The sequence below is a fragment of the Carassius carassius genome, chromosome 16 (genome assembly GCF_963082965.1).
Source record: "Carassius carassius chromosome 16, fCarCar2.1, whole genome shotgun sequence".
NCBI classification, from domain to species: Eukaryota; Metazoa; Chordata; class Actinopteri; order Cypriniformes; family Cyprinidae; genus Carassius; species Carassius carassius.
The window spans coordinates 21,293,907-21,317,235 of NC_081770.1; the positions used below are offsets into that span (position 1 = coordinate 21,293,907).

A 23,329-nucleotide genomic window follows, 5' to 3' on the forward strand; every position below is an offset into this window, starting at 1 on the left:
AAAAAACACCAGGCATTTTAGCGGCAGATGATCGCGCGCTTTTAATGAACAGATCGTCCGTTAGTGTGTGGACGTTATAATTATCGTCCTCTCAGTCTGAATGGGCTTTATTTCTATTTACTCCAAGCATTTTTTCGACAAAGACACGCAAAGGTTAGACTTTTATTACAATGTTTTCTTTTATGTAACTCATTTGAAGGTATACAAGATCCAAAGCAAGACATTGAAAAAAAAGTATAATTCTGTTATTAAAAATGGCACATTTATTGCTACATTACTGTTATATACAGGACAGTTCTCAATACCTACTTTATATATATATTTATAAAAACAAAGACAAAAAATTATAATAATGACAAAAACCGGAGGCACTCTGAAGACAGAACAGCAGTATTGTTCATGTCCCTTCTGTGACTGCAAGACACCAGGTTCGGTAAAACTCACACATCTTAATTCTGATGGAAATGATGGTTAGCAATCTTACTTCGGCACACAACAATTCATTCAAAAATGTTCACTTTAGTTGAACATTGATGCTTTGGGGAGAAAAATAAAGTAATTATAGACAGGAGAATCTTTGATGACACGACAACTCCCCTTCAGCATTACGCAGGAGGCAAAAACAAGTCCAGCACTCATATATTTCATGGATATTATCAAAACAAACATGATGGTATCAGCTGGGTAAATTGAGAATTACTCATAACAGTCTAGTGTTTCTGGCCCCCATCTGATTAATCGACAAAGATCCTTCAATTTTCTCGTGTGCTTCACAGAACACAGGACACTAACATCTTGAAAGCAAAAAAGCAAATTCCAACCTAGTCAAGCCAAAGATGACAGGAAAGAGAATCCTAAAATTGGCAAAAAGGTGCACACACACACGGCATAATAATGAGGATGAAAGACTACAATGCTTCTAAATTGCAGATTAAATACTACACAGATGCTTCCAGAAGGAAAAGAAAAAAAGACAGATGAGACATTTTTGCATTTCGAAATAATAAAACAAATGGTCAAGTTTACAATGAAAGTAAGTTTAGGCACTGACAAGGCATCACTCTCAAAAATGACAGTCTTGAGAATAAGAAGGCCACGATATATATAAATGTTTAACAACTTTTTATCTTCATCAAGAATTGATATTAGGTTTCCATTAACCTAAGCTCAGTATCCCCCTTACGGTGAAATGTTATTACTCCAAAATCATATCCATTGTGGACACTGCAAAAATTATACAGGTTATAACAATTTCTTTCCTACATACGTAATTCAAACCATCGGGGAACATTATCTCACGCACATGACGAAAAATGGGTTGAGACGTACACCTTGAAATGACAATATGGATCAACTAAACTCACAGTAAGCCAGTCTGATGGAGACGTGAGAGTGTGTACATCTGAATGTTAAATTCAAACAGGTTGCATGATGTGCACTGGCGAGACTGAAATGATGGTGAACGTTGCTTACGCTCTACACTATTGCCTAAGAACACTTCTAGTGACGTACAGTTCCCTGAAATCAGGAAACTATCGCGAGGCTTTGAAACTCAACGCGCCCTTAACCATCACTAGCAGTTCTTTACTAGCGTAGAGCTATCAGGGGGCGTCTGGGATCAAATTAGCCACGGGTCGTCTCGCCCAATCCTTTCGTTTCTGAAAATATACGCAGGGTTTTTTCTTGAAATCGTACCAACGCGTCTCCGAGCGTTCACTTGCGCTATAGACTCTACACTTCAAACTAACATGTTTTTGTTAATTAGAAATCTACAATGCAACGACTAACAAAAATATATATATTTATATATATATATATATTCTTACATTTTTCCTCAAATTGAAATAATATCCATTACATATGTGTGAGGTGGACATGTGTACGCTTTTGGCAACAATGAGTCGATGCGAGCGGGTGATGATTGAACGTATTCGGTTGATAAAAATAAAAGAAGTGAAAGGTCAACTTGGCAATTTTGTGCTTGGGGACGCAATGGAATCCAAGCGCTGTTGTCATTGTAACAGAAGCTCACGCTCCTTTATGATGTGCTTTCTTCCGATTGGCTGAAATAGTCAATGGCATCGTGAGAGCTGATAATGCGTGATGTTTCCAGGAAGATGAAACAGTCTGGAGAGCTGCGACGGCACCGTGTGCTTTTTTCTCATTCCCAAAGAGCCCTGGCCCATAGAGCAGAGGCATGCTGGGATACACTGTCCTCAAAAGCACTGCAGGTTTGCCCCATTTCTCATGGGGTTTGGTGAAACAATGCACGTAAGACTGTACCTTTCAGTAGGGAATGACAAACCCCATTAAAAAAAAAAAAAAAGAAAGAAAAATTGCTCATGTACAAGCACCTCCCAAACTTTTTTTGTTCCACACTTGTAAGCAGTTTGCGTCTTATATATAAAACGTAACAACTAGGCACGAATCCATGATTAAATTGACGTCCGTCTCGTCTCTCGATCAAAACTCTTTTTCTGCAGTGGAAAAACAAACGTCAGCTGTGGTCAGAACTTGTCTATTTCTATGATCCAAAGGAATCAGAAAAATACAAAATGACTTGAGAAAGAGTTCTTCACATTTGTGCTGGTAGTTGCGGTCTGGAGTGATCACGGACAAAATCTGCTGTGTCAGTTTTGGCGGGTCGGTTCATGTGTCCGAAAAGTTTTGGAAGGCGCATCTCTGATTTCGTGGATGATATGCTTTCCGAGTCACTATATGCACACAGAGAGGATGAGAACGGTGGAAGAGATTCAAGGTCACTGCTTCCAGGAGCCCCAAGAAAGTTCACTGGTTCTAAGGAGAGAAAACAGATTTCCATCAGAGACTAAAACTATAACATATCATTAATTAATTGAAATGAAGCTACTTTAAAATAAGTGTAACACTTGACAGTAATTACTTCATGCTGGTTAATGCATCAACTAACCTTAATTAACAATGAATCTTTAACATTAGTGAATAAATGCAACTGTTCATTGTTTATGTTGAGCTAATTAGATATTAATAGACACAACTACTGATATTTATGTATCAATTAATGTAGCAATTAACAATAACTAAAAATCTCCTTTAGAAGTATTTCTCAATGTCAGTGTAGTTGACTAATATTAACAAATGTTGCCAAAATAAAATATAAGTATGGTCTTGCATTGGAAATGAACTGAAATAGGTTTTAAGATGAAGTACTAAATGAAATGAATTGAAGCTTCATAGAAATACAATAAAACTACTAAAAAAGACAACGTGCATAACACAATTACTAAAATAAAGGCTATAACTGAAAATACAAAGAAAGAAGCTAATTTAAAATATGATTAAATAATATAATATCACATATACACTACTAAAATAACTAATAAGAAACACATTTTTAATGCCATGGCTCATAAATGGCAGATATTTAAATTCTATACCATTTTGTCAAAATAAATAACAAAAAGCAGTACGACATTGCATAAAAATGGATTTTGTTTTGGACATTTGCTTAAGACCATTAAATTGTGCTATTAAAATAAGTGTTAATCAGCACAGTAGTGATAAAATGCATCTCTAATTTTTGGTGTCTAACTATTGTATACTATTAACTGTATTATCAATAGTGAAAAAAATCAAACTAGTGACCAAAAAGTGTTTTTATAACCTGGGTTACACAAAGTGAGGCAATGTTTAAATGGGCATTAACATACCACATGATCACATGTGGCTGACAGAGTTGCGTCCATCTCCTCCCAGTCCTTGATGTGGTCCGGAGAGCTGCATTTGAGTGTCTCCAACCACCCCGGACACTTTCTCCTCTTCACGTCGCTTCAGACATGCCGCTTTTGGGTTCAGGTTGCGTTCTAAATGAAAACGAAAGTAAAAGCACAAAATTAGTTATCACGGTTATCAGTATTATCACGGTATTGTTAAAATGTGTTAGAGATGTTCAAAAAGTACCGGCACATAAATCACTTCATGTTTTATTTATAAAATTAAACAAACAACATATAAAATTACTTTTTGTCTGCATAAATCAAAGATTTTAAATGACAACTTGACTAACAACAGTTTAATAGCAGTTCAAATATCTCATGTAAATGTTCATATAAAGCTTTGAAAAAGTTTCATAAAAAGGTAAACCTCACATTTCAGCCTACAAAAAAAAAGGGTTAAGTCAAAATGATAATTATTAATAATAATAACAAATGATTATATGCATTTTATCTACTCCATAAATCATGCTAGGTAATTTATCTAAATTGTTTAAATATGTAGAATCCACATAAGCTTGTTTTTCGTCAACCGGTCAAAATTTACAGCAGGGCATGCAAATTCGGTCTGTTTTTGTCCTGACAGAAGCTACAGGCAGACTGAAGTAATTGCAGTAATTGAATACAGTTTTAATGATAATTAAAATAGGAAACGGTAATACTAACCGTGGGGATCGTGTTTGGATCCTTGCAGTCTATGGAGGGCCAAAGGGCTCTCGGAATTCATCAAAAATATCTTAATTTGTGTTATGAAGATGAACAAAGGTCTTATGTGTTTGGGTGAACTATTCCTTTAAAGAGGAAAACACATACCGCGGACTTGCTGCTCCAGGTTTAGGATTACATTGACGGCCTGGTGCAGGATAAGCAGTTTGGTCTGGGGTTTGTCATTGCTCAGGTGCAGCTGGCACATGCGGCCAAGCTCTTTGAAGGCCTCATTGATGTCACGCACGCGCAGTCGCTCTCGTGCGTTGTTCGCCACTCGCCGCTCTTTCTCCCGCTCGACCTTTAACTCTGGCGGCAAGTCCTCATCATCTTCATTGTCTTGACTGTGAAGAGATAATAATATATATATACATATAACACTTAAATTACATTTTTTAAACTGTACAATGAATTGAAAATGTCCTTTATTTGACACGTTTAACACGGTGACATGTACACTCTGTAGTCCAGGTGCCTGCTGAAGTATATTAGGTGTAAAGTTGTGTACATAAAGTACTTTTAAATCTCTTGAATATAGCACTAGTCAAAAGTTTGGACACACCTGACAAATGTCTTCTCATGCTAAATAGGTTTTGGATCTGAAGGCTTATGCATAAATGTGTCAAATCAGTGAAAACAGTGTCTAGAATACATGCAAACGCCTTCAAAGCAGTTAAGCATCACATAGTCCATTAGGGTTATTTCATAGTTTTGCTGATTTTTTTTTTTCCATTTCATTTTCATGACAAAGAATGAGAATTTGTTTCCAAACGTTTTACTGGTGTAGCATAGAAACATCAATTTTAACCCAATTTTAGATCAGGAGGTGAATGAAAAAATTCAAATATAAAAGACAAAAACACAAATGTTCTTTATACGCTGCCAACTGTGCATTGAAAAACCCGTGAAAACATCCTATATAGGTCAGAGTCCCACCTGTGCAAAAATCGTCTTAGTGTTTTAATGGCTTTGAATTTATTTTGTGCACAATAACACAGAGACATTTAAAGTTTAAAAGCGATCAAGTGTGCATCCGGAGTCTTTCACAAACATGCACTCTATGGTGGGAGATAGACTTACTCTTCTCCCTGGTCTGATACACCTGAAAGGACTTGATGGGTAAACACCTCCTTTCTGAAAACAATGTGAGAGTTTGGGAGGGGGGTGGAGAACACTATAAAACATGATATTTTGGGTGTTGGGGAAGCCCAAACACTTTCAGATCAGGCCTGGCCTGATGTGAAGATACATTTGAACAGACACAGAAACTTATTAGACATTTGTTGTAGACGATCAAATTAAGACAATGTAGATTTGCTTCAAACCATCGTGTGGTTGTGTGTTTATGGTTTAAAAATCATTCAGCCATTAGTTTAGAGAGGAATGCTTAAAAAAGCGATCTTGTACCTTGTTCTGGTGCGAGACGGTTTACTTTCCTTCTTCTCTTCCTCAGACTTATCGGCCACAGAGGAGTTCTCATCTTCCTCCTTGTCTTCCCTCTTAATATCAGACTTGTTTGACGAATGCGTGGTGTGGGCCAAGCCTCCGGGCAAACCTGACGCCAAAAATAGGAAATCATTAAATGCATCCCGCTGAAACTCACACACAACTCTCAGCATTTGCATCTGTTGTGTACATGTTCGGTCGGTTCAAAAAGAGAAATTGAAACTTCTACTCACTGTTAAAACCCTCTGGTGCTCCTCCAGGCTGTGGGGTGCCTGAAGCATGAGCGGACTGCAAAAGGGTGCTGCTGGGAGGAAGGCAGGCATGGTCGTCATGATGGCTTCCAGCCTGCAGACAAGTGCAACAAGGGAGAGCAATTAGCACATATCAATTCCCACAGGTGCAGTTTTATTGTTTTGTGTTACATACCACATACAGCTCTAAACTAGAGGTCTGTTATCAGTGTTTGTGAAGCTAGTTTGAAACTGTAGTTACATGCCATTCCAAACACTTAAGACCTTTGGTCATCTTCTAAACAAAAATAAAGATATTTTTGATGAAATCTGAGAGCTTTCTGACCCTGCATATACAGCAACGCAACTGAAACTTTCAAGACCCAGAAATTAGTAAAGACATCGTTAAAATAGGCCATGTGTTATCAGTGGTTTAACAGTAATTTTATGAAGCCACAAGAATACATTTGTGTGCAAAGAAAATAAATGATGACTTTATTCAACAATTTCTTCTCTTCCCTGTCAGTCATCGATACGTTTATGAGAAAAGGAGCCAGCGTTCTGAACTTGGATGCGCTACACCTTGTTTACAAGCAGAGGACGATACACACTTAAAAACTTCGTAAAGATGTCTGAAGATTTCGACAGAGAGGATGATGAGAAATTTTTCGTCAGCAGCACCACATGCATGCGTCATGCTTCTCTTGTAAACGTGCATCAAAGACTGACACGGAAGAGAAGAAACTGTTGAATAAAGTGGCTGTTTTTGTTTGTTTTGTTTTTCGCACACAAAAAGTATATTCATAGCTTTATAACATTACAGTTGCAATAATTCAACTGTAAGTGACTAAATTAACCAATACGGTAAAAACATGATGCCTTGGATGCAATTTTATGTTATCCATCTGCTTGGATCACACATAATGCCTACACTAACCATGGTAGGATGTCTGGTGCTCAGGGGCAGTGCTGGGTTAGAGTAGGTCTGAGGGAGACCCCCCAATGATCCACTGGATGTGGAGACGGCACCGAGTAGGCCGTGCAGGTCGGCATGGGCTCCAGGAATTCCCGGGGCCTGACCCACCGCATGACTTCGCAGCACATGAATGGCCTCCTCCAGCCGGTCTTCCATTTTGTTCTGCTGTGGAGAGATATAATTGATATTATTGATATAAGTATACAATACAAGTTATTAAACTGAAATAAATTCCTCTGTAGAATAAAAAGCACAGATGCTTTGTGCACAGAGGCGCCAAAAACAGTCATTAACACAACTAAAAAGTCAATATTAAAAAAATATATACAACACAATACGTTTTATTTAATGTTTTGAAGTAAAACATAAAAAAAACTATCTAAAAATGTTGTCATTGCTAAATGTGGTTTTTACATCAGTGTTGTTATTGTTAAGTAAAACTAAAACCATCTAAAACTAACTAAGTCATTGTCATTAGTTGAAAAAGTTGGAGAAAAAATTGAGCCTAAATGAACATTTGAAATGTTGCACTGGCAGCTCACAGATATAAAAAAAGTACTAAAATTACTAAAACTGAAAAAACTAAATTTAAGCTAAACAAAATTAAAAGTGATGAAAATAAAAAAGCTAAACTACAAAAAAAAGATGGTTTGTACATGCATTTAATCAAAGAGTGAAGCTTGAGGTGTTCACATTGGGGAACTTTATAAACCTACCAGTGCATGTAGTCCACCCTCATAGTTAGGAGACAGAGCAGTCTGGCTAGAAGCTCTCGACCACTGTGCTGCACCTGCTGAGAAGAACATGATATATAGCCTGAGTGTGAATCATCTGAATGCTGGTGTGCCACTACGACAGCAGATGGCGCTCTAGAGCTTCACAATCACACCTTGACCAAAACAAAGCCCATCAATCTAAAGAGAATGATTTATGATTCTTCATGCTTCTTCCTATGCGTAGACGTTTTTGTCTTGGCATCTTTCAATACAAACTTATCTAATGCACCAGATCAAAGTTTGACGGAATAAGACTGCGTATCTGGCTTACTTGCAATGCCCTGAGGGGAGCCCACAGGAGTGGAAGGAGTGGAGGAGAAGTTGTTGCCGTTGTGGTCCGAAGGATAGATCTGTCAATCAAAAACACGACAAAATGTGAAGCGCTTCTTCAACTATGGCTAATAAAAATCCATACCCAAAGGATCACTGAAAGTCTGAATAATGCTATCCATCTTTGACTTCACATGGCCAAATGCTCTTTCATGGTGATTAATGAAAGCTCACTCACCGAAGCAAGAGCTTTTCCGATCTCATCACCTGAGCTGCTTGCGACTGAACCTCTGCTTGCTATGGGAGAGAACGGGAGTACTTATTAACTCCATTCATTACGGCAATGTCACGACTTTTCAAGTGATCCATAATTTGCTATCTGCTAAAAATGTCCATTCAAAGTCCAATTGAAAGATTGACGGCCATTTCCTCTAAATTACAGTTCGAGTTCAGACTAGTCCAGGGCCAAAAATGATTTCACAAGAAGAATCAACTTCAAGATCCAATCTGAACTCACTTACATTTCACAACCTAGAGGACATCAAAATCAAACGACGAAGGTAATTTACCCAAAATGCTGTCTGATCCATTCATGGAGGATGTGTGGCTATAAGCTGCGGAGCCTGAATGGAAGCCATTGACGTCCGCTCCATGCAAGGGATAGTTCTGTAAAGAATAAACACAGTTACTGGAGCTTCTGAATTGAGTCACAATTTAAGTCCTTCTCCAAAACCTTTCAGAAGACATACCATTCTGTCTGGTGGGTTTATCGCAGAGAAGGATCCTGGCTGACTGATGTGAGGCGAATTCCCCAGCATAGCCGTGTAGCCCGACTGACCTATGGATCCAGAGGGGGCCCAGGGGTCCGAAGAGGAGTGTAGGCCCTCTGCGAACACAAAGGCAGATGGGAAGGATCAGTAACAATCAGCACAAGAACTTGGATGTCTTTTCTAACCCAAAGGAACATTTGTCTTTGTGTATGCTACTAATTTCAAATCAAACAAACAAAACTATTGCTTAGTCTGTTTGCAAACATGTCTGCGTGAACAAGTTATGCACACATTAATATTAGAATTTACGGCTCTGGGAGATAAAGAAAAGATTATTTTATTTCTCCATGTACACACCTTGCATGTAAAAGGATCCTGGGTACACAGATCCAGGTTTGGAGCCTGGATAGGCAGCACCATCACGGATATAGTCATCGCCAGAGGTGGCAGCATAAACCTGCATTTACAAACAAGGACATAAAGAAACATGGCATTCAAAGTAACAGGCTTCATTTGGACAAAACGTCCATATCAAATCGCTTGCACTTGAATGCACAACTGACATGGAGCCCATGAAGCAGGCAAGCGCATTGTGATTTTCTGTACAAATGACGTGCACGCGTGTTTCCATAGTGCCCCCTCAGATAAAGTGGCAGGGATAGAGAACAGAGCATGCTGGGAAATGCGCCACGGCCATCTCATGGCACAGTCGGCACTTCCTCTCGCACTCCTATGAGCCAAAAAGGACAGGGAGGACAGCTACAGGGAGCACCATCACTGAGAGTGAGTCCAACTCAAGCTAAGCCCACTGGGTGTAAATATATTCCATAACGTGGAAATGGAAAAAAAAGCTTCGTTTTGTTTATAGTGGTCACAATAAAATTATCTGGAACCGATAAACAGAACTGCATGATGATCGGAAATTCATCTGAATTCAGGAGCCCCGAGGCATACCTCCATACAGCGTATTCCCCAACAAGCACGTCTAAACATGTATGATTTGTATGTTTGTCTGTATGCGTGCATACATGAGAGAGTGTTTGGGAGGGAGGGGGGCGCCGGAGGGTGGGTGGGTCTCGAGCCAGCGGAGAATACAAATCCAGCAAAGCGATATTTCTCTTTTGCCTGTAATTTGATTTAACAGGGAGAAGTGGGATGGGAATGGAGAGATGCACTTTTAATTACAGAGCCATCTGCCTACTCCTGGAGCCCGTCCAACTCCACAGGCAGCTGGGCTGAAGAGGGGAGGGGTGAGAACAGTGGGGGGAGAGGTCTTGCTGAAGAAGTGGTAGGAGTGGAGCAAAATAGACTGGTTGATTATGTAGAAACCACATAAAAGAACAAATGAGGGAGGAAAAAGAACCTGAGAATGGCCCTCTTCTCTGAAGTTCACCAGGAAACACACCCTCGCAATGATTTGTTGATGCACTTGAGAAGATCAATATCCTTTAGTGCCGAGCCAAAGTTGGATTTAAACTTCAAAAAAACATATATTTATAAATATCTCAAAAGTATGGCAAAGGTACCAGGTGAGCATTGGCGCATTCATTAGGGTATTATAATGCTGTGGCGGCAGAAGAGGAAGTTATACTGAGCCGTAGAGTAGGATTCAGCAGGAGCTAGATTCCTAGCTCATCAGAAGCCATTAATCTGAGCTAAGACAAGCAAGAGAGAGAGAGGGAGAGAGAGAGAGAGAGAGAGAGAGAGAGAGAGAGAGAGAGAGAGAGAGAGAGAGAGAGAGAGAGGTGCAAGGGGACTCACAACTGGGTCACTTTGGAAGAGGGGGAAGATAAGGTCTAGCATTGGCGAAAATGAAGGATCACATTCAGGGAGGGGCTTTAGAGGGCAAAGTGTTGAGCTTATGTGGATTTAGATCAAGAAACAATGGTTACTCTTCCCATGACTTGAAAAAAGGGGTATGACTTCTTGCATGTTTTTTCAAGTTAATGCTGACTTGCAATGGTCAAAGGTTCAGAAGGATTATGGACCTTAGTCATGGTAAACATATTTTGATCCAAATGAAAATACATACCCTGTTCAATCAAAAGTCTGTCAACTGGATTGTTTATGGAAGGATGGGCCTTAAATATTAATTTGTTAATAGTTTGGCACAACGGTACAATCTCTGAGGACTCTTACAACTACACAGTTTATTTGAAGGTCCAGTTCCAGGTCCAGTAACAAACCATTACCTACGACTTTTGCCTCAATAACTACTAATTTGTTACGTACTAATAGTTAGCAAGGTAGCTGTTAAGTTTAGGTATTGGGTAGGATTAGGCACCTTCCTGCAAGAATTTATCACTAAAAACTTCCAGGCAGATGTGTTGGAGCTAAACTTTTGGGCTGATGTCAAACCATTTCAGATGCCACAAATGCTCGAATTCAATTCTGGAAGTTCCTGTAATGGCCACTACATCATCGCAACATGTTTATGCAATTACAATTTTCTAAAGGGCAGGACTTTGCTGACTTAACAGCTGTGTAATTCCTCACAATTCGGGTCATTAAAATGACGTTGTAATGAAATATTTTTAGTGGGAAATATGTAAGAAAATTTCAGAAAGGTTACTCACTGAAGATGGCAGTCCTGGCGGCTTCCTGATCTTTTTCGGTTGGGGATCTGTGAAAAAGATCAAAGCATACATGGTACTCTTTCCTTCCATACTGATTGATCTGATGCAAGTCTAGTAAATGTTGTCATTTACCAATGCTTCCCTCTGAGGGGCGTCTCCGGGGGTTGTTGGGGTATGATTGGTAAAACTGTGAGCCAGACTTCAATCCGGATGGAGACATGGCATCTGCAGAAGGCATGGCGATGTCTGAGGGCAGGAACCCTGGCTTTAGAGAACAACAAGATGACAGATTTAAGCACTTTAAGTGACTAAAGCACTTTCAAGTGTTGCTCAAGAATTGATTCAACTTACCTGGCCCCCAAAGGAAGAGTAAGGGCCCCTTTCATTCTTGCCTGCGAATACAAATTAAATTGGAGTGAACCGATCTCACTCAGCATTTTTAATGAAGTGCAAATGTCACAATTATTGGAAGAAATGGAAGTCAATGCCACAACATGGAGGTTGAGTGAATGCTCTTGGTGAGGCTAAAGAGGAACTCAACTACCCTGAGCAACTTCCAAGCAACCCAAGGGACAGTTTCTACATTTGTGGCTTTGAGATAAACCAACTAGAAGTTGGTAAGCTCACTCACCACTAATTCCTGTGCCAAGGAATGGAGACGATAGTCCATCATGTTCGTTGAAGTGTGAGCCCTCTCCATAGCTCTGAAAAAACCCAAGACAGAAGCAGGTCAAAACTATAAAACATGTCCCAACAACACCTTTAGACAAGAAACAAGTCATTGGGTCTACCTGTACCTGGTTAAAAGAAGGACTGTTCTGCTCTCCAGCAGCCCAGGGACTACTGCGTTCTTCCATACCTACAAAGCAATTGATCACAAACTCTCAGACCAATACTGAAATTTTGGCTGCACTTAACCATCACATAAAGATCCATTTTTAATTCTCCTTTCATGCTTTAAGGCCACTGGACATTTGGTGGCTGGTTCTGTGCTTGTCAGACAGCCTCTGGATCTCATCCAAAACCATCACACCACACTAATATCCATGTCATTCAGCAAGCCTCGACATCACTGACCATAAAGGGAGCATTCATTTAGTCATTGGATCTCATTAAGACAAGTTGGGGGGGGGGGGATATCACGGCAAGCAGAACAAAAACAGGCTGATCAAAGAATTGCGAAATTAGCATCATTGTACATTTGGGAGTGGAGACCCATAGGGACAACACAAGCCTCAGTACAAGACATATAGGATACGGAGTGTTCTCCAAAATGCTTTGTATGTAGAAAATGGATATTGGAAAACATTGCGGCAACAAAGTGTACTGGAGCAGAAATTCCTCATAAAGCATTCCCCTCTGCCTCCTGTCTTATGCCTTAAAGCAAAGCTCTCCAAAGACACATGGCTTAATTGCATGCTGATTTGCATAATTGTGCATATTAATGCAGTTGGTTCATGAATATTCATATTCGCCTTTTGATTTTTATTTTTTTTTAGGTCTAATTAAAAATGTGTGAGAGAAGAGGGGGTCTCAGCCAGAGCGGCCACTGAAGGCTGAGCATGAGTGATGAAGCTAACAAAGCAGAGCAAATAGCGACATCCACACTGACAGCCGTGATCTATGGAGCCCACGCAGGCAGCATGGGAAATGAAGTGGGCACTGACTGTGTGAGTGAAAGAATCTTCCTGGCAGAATCATCTTATGTGGGGAAAATGAAGAGGCAGAGATACTGATTCAGATGCAGAAGGACCATATAAGATGTTTAACATGGAGAATGGTTTTGGATTGGATTTGTCAGACTGTTACAAATTAATTACCACATTAGCAAACTAAACTGGTGCTTTTTCAGGGCAAATATGGTTTTGTATATATAATTATTATTATTATTTTTGTGGATACAATGTGATTTATATTTTGAGTTATTGGCCACTTATTTGCTGGAATCATCAAAATGCAATTCTTCAAAGACAAATCTGACATTCAGTCATACAGGAACTGATTCCATTTCCTGCACTGAGGAAAGATCATTTCCTTTATAAACTCCTTCAAATACATCAGCTGCACAGCGTGCAGTTATTCAAGTTCAGATCACAGCAGATATCAAAAGTGAAGCAATAATGACTTGAGGTGTCAACCCCCCGACCAACACCTTGGCAATTTTTTGTTTACTCACCAGACTGTAATACTATACTACTGTAATTCCTCGAATAAAAGCCGGGGCCTTTATTTACCTGAACTGCAGAAGGTAACAGGCTTTTATTTGAAGCAGGTTTTTATTAGTTCTAATTCCATCTGTTTGATAAGTAATTGTTTTAAATAACCCGTTTTAAATTAAAAGCGATAGCGTTCCAGTGGACAGAGATCATAACATTAGCACAGAATCAGTTCAGAATCAATCACCAAAAGAATCAGTTCGGTACAGACGCGATCTGAATCACGCATGCGCAGTATAATCAACACCTCGGTTCTCGAATTGGACGTGTCCCACAGAAACGGTTCTCGGTTCAGTGTACTGGTGATCCGAAAACTGATGCAACCGGTTCTTCTCCTCAGAGAGCTAGAGATGTACATCTATATTATTTCAGAAAATAAAATGAATAACAATAACACTCACAATGACTTTATATAGCAATTCTATATACCTCTGCGCCAGCTTTGTGGTTTCAACGATGGTATTATTAGGCCTAACTTGTTTTGTAATGCTAAATATGTTCCTAATAATTAAATTAAAATACTGGCAGTAAAAATAAACACATATTATACATACATTTTATGTATTTGTTATTTTTACTGTCTTGAAACTCTCCCGAGCAGCGTTTTGTGCTCAGATAAGATGACCGTGATCGTAGAGCACCCTCAGGCGACCATTAGTTACATTAGGATGAATACACCACATAGGTGATTAACGGATAATATCATCCACCAAATTATCATCAAATCTCTATCATATCATGTAAGTTAAAAACACCTCCTCAGTAATTAGTGAAACATTAAACTGAGTTGATGCCTAAATAATATACTTTTTTAATTTAATAATGCATGAAATAACCGTTAAAGAGAAAATAATAAATTTAAATAATTTAAATGGCATCTCTCAGTCCTCTCTGCATGGGATTAAGGGAAATAGTGCTTCAGCGAGTGTACATCAGATGTACACTCGAAATCAGAGAGGATTGTGGGTAGTGAACAAATGTGAGAATGAACTCCTTTACTCAGAATTCAGTACTACCCAACAGCCGACACCCGATATAGTGCACTTTATTGTGGATAGGGAGCGATTTCGGACACAGCTTTAGTCGCATATGCAAGTGATTTACTCGTAATGTAGAGGGTTGGGGTGTGTGTGAATGTGCTCGCATCTCAGGGTTGTGACTCGGGGGAAATGGACTCTGTCCTGTCCTAATGCTGTCCTCAGTGGGTGACGTGTTGGGCAGCTGTGGGGTGAGCGAGAGGACACCTGGTGAAGTCCTCCCATGCAAAAAAAATCCTGCAAACACCGTGGCTTTGCCCGAGCAGGGAGAGGAGATAATTAGCACCCTTCCGAGCACTTTTGTCTTGAAGACCAGATGCACTTCTGAAGGCCACTGCTTCCTCTAAACATGACTTTGGGGATCTTCTGAATGAATAGCAGAGGACATTCAGAAGTTTAACTCCTGGCCTTTAGTTTAAAGTTGAAAACCACAGCTTTTGTTAATTTGGAATACTTTTTATGATCTTTAAGGAATGTTCTGGGTTCAATAAATGTCAAGCTCTATCAACAGCATTTGTGGCATGTTACCACAGAAAATAAAATGTCCTTTGTCCTTTAATTCTTTAAAAGCAAAATAAAATGGGAAAGGACAGGGCAATACAATAAATGTCAGAGTACAATGTTTTGAAGTTAGGTCCTAACATGAGACTAGTTGGATACATTGCAAATAAGCTTGCCTGTGCAAAAAAATATACACACAGTACTTGCAATTCCTGCCATAACCATGTAATGTCAAAACATTTTGTAACTTTGGGACAATTTGAGCAAAAGAAGAACTTTTTACACAGAGAAGATTTTAAACATACAAATTAGATTGGTAACTAAAAGTTTATCTGACTGGAACAGCGGTCTCAACACAAAACTATACAAAATAAAATAAAGTTTTTTTAAATCCTCAAAATACTTCTTTAAAAAACAAAAAGGGTTGAGGTAAAAAAATATTTTGTGGTTATCCAGAACATGTTCACAACTTTGCCGACAAAGCTTAGAATGTACTAAACCCGTAATTTTGTTAGAAGTTTAAATGAATAATGCTGAGGAACTGTCACTTGGACCCATGTCATATCCTGTTATCCTGAGTTCACAGGGTGAGGCTTATGCTGACTGATGTGGAGACCTTCTAGAAGCATCTCACAAGTGACAGATTTAAGAGTTGGGGTCACCTCGGTGTCAGGTAGCTCTCGCAAATAAAAATCTCAAACTGTGACATGAGCTTGGCCCTGCTATGTAATTGGCACTTTATGACCGAGAGTGAAGCTGGTGATCTTTCACTGTGTTTCTTTTGCTGTTTTCATGCGAGCCTCCTGCAGGGTGGTGGGAGGTATGAGAGAGCTTTGTTTCAGAGAGGGTCCATTTCCTGTCAGTTGGCAGGAGGAGAAAGTGTTTTCTTGTGTGGGGGGAGGAGTGTTTTACGTGGTGGCGTGGGGCAATCATTTGGAGACCGTAAGGCCTTTATTTAAGTCTTTGTTCTCAGATTGTTCTTATTCAAGGATGATGTTTAAAGTGTCGATTTGGAAACAGACACACAGACTGGAAAGACTTGAAGAGAAACGCATGGGACGTTCATGACTTTGACAGCTTCTGAAACAATCTAAACTGGAGCAACACAAGCCAACAATGGTTGCAAAAATAACACTTTTGTGAGTGTGATGTTCAACTGGTTATAAAGTAGAAGATGACAAACATACAAACAAAACAAAAGACAATGAGATGTTTTGGGCTGTTAAAATGTTCTGGACAAAAACGGGATTATAAACAGCAATCAGTCACTCCTCTTGACCGAACAAAGTTTTTTACGATGTACAAGTTTGTGCAATAGGTTCTTCACTGAACAACCAGTTCAAAGGGATCCAAACTGCCCCGAGCTTTGACTCTGGATATATTACAGTGAATTCATAAAAGAGAGGGTTTAGGAAAACAAGAAGAAGCATGTCCTTTTCTTCTGTTGAGAGGAAGGAGCACTTAGCAACTGGCCCAAACATCTCAACTGCTATAAAGAACACCGCTTTAAACTTATGAAATGTACAAATATGGCAAATTCGGGGAATATGTGACACTAAACAGGAAAAGGCATGCGTTTAGACTTACCTGAACCACTAAACTGACTGCTAGCAAGTGTGGTAGGCCTGTTCTTCCCATTAGCCACAGGGGGTGCAAACATCTAAGGCAGAAAAATAAGAAGTTTAAGCAGGTGCCCACAGACATCGATTTTTCAGCATTATTGGGGATTCACGCTCTATGACGTCAATGCTAAAGGTCATGTCAACTTTGCCACATATAACCCACTAAAATGGTTCAATCTGAAAGAGACTTTTCTCACAAAGTAGTATGGCTCTTTGAAGATGCATCTTGTCTCGTACTACAAAGAATTCAAGATTTCACGGAAAGGGCTGAAGAGGCTCCGTTTACATGAATGGATGATGCCTCTTTGTTTTTGAAGTGCAAAGAGAAACCCATTAGCAGCAACAGTGCTAGCCTTGCATGGTGCATGAGAGGGACTTTCTGGTGTGGTAGACATTTTTCACAATGTGAACCATCTTTTACACCACGAGAAAGAAGATACCAAATGCTTAAGCTCCTGTTTAAATTATTATTATTTTTTTTTTACAAAAGTTCAAGGCTGGAAAATGAATGCGGTATGAGGGAGTAACTAAACCATCAACAATTTATAATTAGATGTGAGATCATAATGCGTTCGATCTGGCACATCTGATTATCAATGTATTGTCTTAGCTGATTCACTGCTTCAGTAGATGGCAATTTTCCAATGCAATAAATTAAGCATGGTCGAGCCATTCAATTAATTAACATTTTTATATTCGCTATTTTTTTAAGCTATTTAGGAAAGCATGACTGCCAAGAATAATCAAGTTCTATCAACAGGTGAAATTAAGAATAATAAATGGAAGGATAAGAGAGATAAGGATAAGAGAGGACTGGTTATTGCTATATGCTGGAGATGTTTCAACTGGCAAACTGCACTTCTAAGGACCCAGTTGGAGACCGCACATGATTTAAAGATTCATTATAATGTTTATAGCCACCAACAACACAGCAGGCATTGTGACGTGAGATTTGATCAGTTTGAAGTGCTATGTAGAAAACCGGCTACCCTCTGACTACAAGGTCAGACGTTGTTGAAGCGAATAAGGAATCATAAAGCGATTCTTTACGAGAGAGAGTTTTTGTCTAGATCGGTAACAAAGACTCCATAGTCTCTTCCTTACTGCACTGAAATCCAACAGGTCACTGAGTTCCTTATCTGTTCCCACTGTAGCCATTCTCTGGTGCGCCTCGTTCATACCCCTCGGTCTTTAAAGCACCCTGCAGAAGAAAACCAGAGAGAGACAGCTGGGGTGAGCTATCTAAAGACCAGATGAATGAGAAAAGCAGTGATGAAGTGCATGTCGAATAGTAAATAAAAGTGAGAGTGTATTGTACTCATACACATCTCATAAGAGTACATTACCAGCATTTCCGTGTCTCAACCGAAAGATGGGACTAAATTTAATTAACTAACTGTGCATTGCTTCAGGAGGCTGTATGAAATGCCAGTGCCAAGTCATTATCTTTGTCCAAGATTTTGATTTCGAATCTAAAACTTGCTTGGTAATTAATTTGGCAGAGGACATCCTGTATGTTTTACACACTACAATTAGTCTTGTGTTACACTTAAACGGCCAAAAAAGCATTACAAGGTTTTATTTTGATTGTTTTCAAAGAGCCAGTTCTTCTATTATGTCTGTCAATCTTATTATTGATATTGTTGTGTTATGCAATTTTAGCACAGCAATGAAATTCAATGCGATCACAAGTCAATAAGTTTCCATGAAACCATGATATCAGCACATGGAACATGCAAATCAATGTTCTTGACTTATTGTAAATCTCTATCCTGTGTATGATTTATAGTTATCTGGCCAGTCGATTTGCATGAAAGGAGACCATCAAACCAGGGTGGGGGGGGTTAAACAGTCTCCAAATACAGTAAAATACTTTAAGTATCTCTTTTACTAAAATACAATGAAATCGTCAAATATTGGTAAAAAAAAAAAAAAAAGAAACTTTTCCTCAGGAACATCGTTTGGGGTCCTGTATGCTATTGCATGCCAACAGGTGGTGTGCTTTAGCAGTCCTGCTTATTAACCATTAGTTTCTCTTCAGCAGTCTGATTATAACACTATTACAAGCCAATAGCTAAAATAAAAGTGTTTTTACACCTTGCAAGTACATTTTATTCACACTGCTTTCTCGACTCCCAAACAAAAAGAACTAAATGACAACATGTAGAAAGTGGCCCCTCAGTAAAAAGACAAGAAAGATAGTAACGAAGGGTCCCACATTCCCCTCAAGTCTTTGCCAGCCAAAACAAAGCCAAACCACAAGTAAAAATATATTTCACTCTGTATATATCAGCATTTCCATGTAAAATGTAACAAACGTCAAAGATCCGAGGAACATGAATTGATTTTAACTGGTATGAACAGCCAATGAGGTGAAGGCCATATAGTAGTCTGATTAGGGTTGGGAACCGGTTCTTGAAAAAAAAGAAAGAAATTGATCCAAATTATTTATGACCTACAATTCATTTAGCAGATCGCTGTAATCTGACAGTATTTCCCATTGATCATCAATTTAGTCCAATCCGATTCCTAAACAAGTGACTCTATGAGTCGATTCTTTCAAGTGATTCCAAAATTTTTTAAATTAAATTTCGAACGAATGATTCTTATGAACCGGTTCTGTGTAGTGGATCGAGAACCCTTATGAATCAGCTGGAGCTGTTAATGAATGAATCTAGCTCACTTACTGAACCCCAAGTGATTTATTTAGTTTTGTCTGATTTTAAGTTACCTCATAATAGGGCTGGACGATTAATCGAAAAGTAATCAAAACCGAAATTCATAACCTCTAACCGACGTCGTGCTGCGGGTTCCCAGTTTGTGTCCGTTCTCGGACTGTTCTGTGTATTTTAACTGTAGAAACGGTTGTTCCAAGTCGAAACTACGATATAGAAAACTACATAAGTATATCATCATAAACGCAGCCGTTTTTGTCTTACGTGAACATAAACAGATGAGAAAGAATACACACATGTACAGTATTTTTGCTTAAGAGACAACAGCCTAATAAACGCGCTGCCTGTCATTAATGTTAATCAAAGAACAAAAGAAAATCATTCACTGATCTTGACTGAATATATTTAATAACTTTACTTGATTAATCTTTATTTTATTTATAAAAAGAAATATATGTAGTGTTTTTAAACTTTTAATTACAGTTTCTGTACCTGAAATTTTGTTTAGTTGTTTTTATATTGGATATTGCTAATTGATTTGTTTGTTCCTATCTTATTACTGACTGTTTACTTGTCTTTAACACTTTAATATTTGAAATTTATACTAATTTAGTTGTTTTTGCTATGGTATTTTTTTTAATCACAGGCAAAATTCCTCTTGCAGTGTTTTGTAGGCTGCTGATTTTTGCTCATGTTATTCAGCTGCAACAGAACGCTTGGTAAAAATGTTTGACATCTAAATGTTTGACTTATTTTTTTTATATTGGATTTTTTATCTTATTGGAATCGAAACTAGGAATCGATAAGAAGAATCGGAATCGATAAAATTCAAACGATACCCAACCCTAGTAAGAAATGTTACGAACATAGATAAAATAACTGCTGATAGTCAATCATATTTACAGTACAAACCTTGTCAGTGAACTATGAGGGCAAAAAAACAAAACAAAAACAAAAAAAACAGAAACAAAATAATCGTTCATTAATCGTAATCGAGGTGAAATGTTCAATTAATCGAGGTTTTGATTTTAGGCCATAATCGTCCAGCCCTACCTCATAACTTACATAAGCCTATTACTGACTGGTTGTTCTTATGACAACGTGCAAATAAGACAGGCCTACACATCATATTATGTTATATAAATGATGAATGAAACAGCTTACCACCTTTTTGTTTGTTTACTATTTGCATTATAATTAGGGTCAGTTTTATGATGCATTTATGATAGCTCTAAAAGTCTGTAAAGGAAAAAAAAACACCAATGCTATAGATGAAGCTACATTTATTTATGATTTGTTACGTCGGTTCTGCTGAAACCTGATCATTTTTTCCTGATATTTTTATATCAACATCATTAAAATCGTCAAGATATCATTACGCGAAAGACACTGAAGCAGAATCGCTAAATTCCTTACGATTTCCATCCCTAACGGTAAATGTTCCCATCACAGACACCATAAAGGGAAATTAGTAAGGTGACACTAAAAACAAGGCGAAGCACACATTTGAAACGTATTTCGTAGTTAAAAGGTAGGCTAAATTGTATCTTTAGGTCTGTATTACTGCAGCCATTGGTGGTTAGTTGTAAGAGAGGGCAACAGTGTTACCACTAACCACCAATTCAATGTAGGCTACCCGAAATAAATCCACGTTAAGAATAAATACACAAAAAATGTCCCTTTTAAACCCCATCTCAATTACTGTGTGCAAACACGTTTAAACTAGAGTCCAGTCACGTCCCTTTCTTTGTGTAAGTAGGCTAAGCTTCACCAGACATGAACAATGTCAATATTTATTCTCAGTTGTAAACTTATTGTATTCCGATAGCAAACCATTTCGTAAACCAATAGGCCACATCGATCCGCGCGCACGTAGCTACTTTTGATAAGGACGGCGTTATTATCAATATTAAGCAGCCTTCGGGCCGATAACTCTCAATTATTAATGTGTTGTGAGATAAATGTAGAAGCTTGGCCGGGGATTAAGCGAAAGTTAATAAAAGTACCCGCGACAAAATGTCAACTTTTCCTCAAGAGAGTCGCGATTTGATGAAGGCGAGTGGGGGTGGGGAAGGGGGCGAGGAATTTCCTGCCCCAAAAAAAGAAAATATTCACCGAAGTAACTGAATTAAACCAATGGTTTTGTGCAAAGCAAACCTGGATACAACACGCTACAACGCAGCGCCTAAGTTCACTAGAACATTATACAACATACATACATTTAACAAGTCTACCAAATTAAAGTTTAACTTTCATCTATTAGTAATTTGTCAATTAAATGTGCACTGACAGCTCGCTCTTAACTAGTCACTTAAACTCATACGCGCCCCACAAAACTAATCCTTACTTTGATAAAAGGACAAAGGAGTCATTTCTGTTCGGATAGAACTGGGTTAAAGACCACCAGCACAAAACTGGGCAGGACTTTCCACCACCAACACAGCCTCTAAGCAAGAAGAAGAAGAAGAAAAAAACAATCTGCACCCCCAACTTCCATAAGCACACATCCTAAAAACTTGCTAAATGGAACTTCAATATGCAATTCTGTGACTCTCTGATGTAAATATGAGACTAAACCATTCCACTTATTAACCCAGTAAAACTCGAGAAACGGGCAAGAAGCATTACCTCTGATTATCAGTTGTTTTACATCCAGTAGTAAAAAAAAAAGAAAAAGAAAGGTTGAATCTCGTAGGGAAAAACCATAAAACTTGAAAGAATTTGAAGCGCGGCGCATTAGAGGCTGATAGGCGCAACAATGTGCGTTATTCCTCCTTTGACATCCTCCAGCAAAACACCAGCATCATAAATACAGTGTTGCAGGTCTGTATCCAAACGACTTCCTTTATATTGTTACAATTGAGGTGAATTCATTCTTCTAGTAGACATCTTGACCACCTCCATCCACATTGTGAGCAGCAACAATGTATTCCTCCGCTTGGAAAGAGGAGCCTCGAACGCTCGGGTGTCCAGTTTCATGTGCCCAGAGAAGTCAAGAGTTTTTTCGACTATGTCAACGGGTTAAAACACACGGAGTGGTCAGGGCGTGCAGAATGGTTGTTGGTCATTAATCAGACAAGGTTTAATAGGTGTAGTTTAGGGGGGAAATAATTGATTATAGGAACTATAACATCCGGCGGAGGTTGACGGTAGAAAAGTAAGCGGCATTTATACAAGAGCAGCAAGAGATGAAGAGATAAACCCGCATGCTAATAGCCAATAGAAAGGCGACATAAAGTGACAGGCAGTAGGAACGTCCAATAGGCACACGAATATTCACTCCAGACCCGCCCTTTCGTGACGAAGACTGTGTATGTTCAGTGAGGCTGACTGAAGGGTTAGAGCACAGCCTGCGTGACTTCATTTTATTAGTCTGGTTAACGTTGACGCCCGCGCGTTGTTTCTCTAATTCGGCTAAAAACGTTCTAAAAGTGAATTAGCAGTTCACATTGAGGTCGTAGCGACTACTAGTTAGGCTAGTCTATCTACTTCATTTGGTCACACCATTTATTCTTAAGGAAGACTTTGCTGAGGTAAGTTCCAACAGATCCTTCCAACAGATCCTTCCAACAGAAGTAGCGTTTACAAACTTTGCATTTCAGTATCCAGTTAATCTGTTGATATTTAAATGTTTTTTGTTAGTTTTTTTTTGCCTCATGTGACTTTAAACAGTAATGGATTATATTTTTTGTACAAATGTAATACAAAATAACCATAGCATATATTAAGTGTTACATTTAACATTCTTATTACTCAGTGCCTATAAATAAACACACA

At 38.7% G+C, this 23,329-nt stretch overlaps 1 protein-coding gene across 4 annotated transcripts; it reads right to left on the reverse strand.

Moving 5' to 3' along the window:
- Positions 1-160: 160 nt before the first annotated feature.
- tcf3b (transcription factor 3b) lies at positions 161-22,697 on the reverse strand. 4 transcript variants are annotated; one of them, XM_059569526.1, is made up of 21 exons: positions 22,181-22,697; positions 17,982-18,078; positions 16,843-16,915; positions 12,299-12,360; positions 12,133-12,205; positions 11,853-11,893; positions 11,634-11,766; positions 11,502-11,548; positions 9,283-9,382; positions 8,905-9,041; positions 8,725-8,821; positions 8,394-8,452; positions 8,157-8,235; positions 7,826-7,899; positions 7,071-7,274; positions 6,137-6,248; positions 5,865-6,012; positions 5,538-5,591; positions 4,566-4,801; positions 3,690-3,842; positions 161-2,796 (listed from the first exon to the last, which is right to left on the reverse strand). In XM_059569526.1, exons 2-20 carry the CDS (start codon positions 18,054-18,056, stop codon positions 3,697-3,699), a joined length of 1,950 nt encoding a protein of 649 aa, XP_059425509.1. In that variant the 5' UTR covers positions 18,057-18,078; positions 22,181-22,697; the 3' UTR covers positions 161-2,796; positions 3,690-3,696. The 4 variants fall into 4 exon arrangements, with proteins under 4 accessions (XP_059425509.1, XP_059425508.1, XP_059425510.1 ...); XM_059569525.1 differs by having other exon boundaries at positions 7,826-7,902; positions 22,181-22,696; XM_059569527.1 differs by lacking the exon at positions 5,538-5,591 and having other exon boundaries at positions 7,826-7,902.
- Between the last annotated feature and the right edge of the window lie 632 nt (positions 22,698-23,329).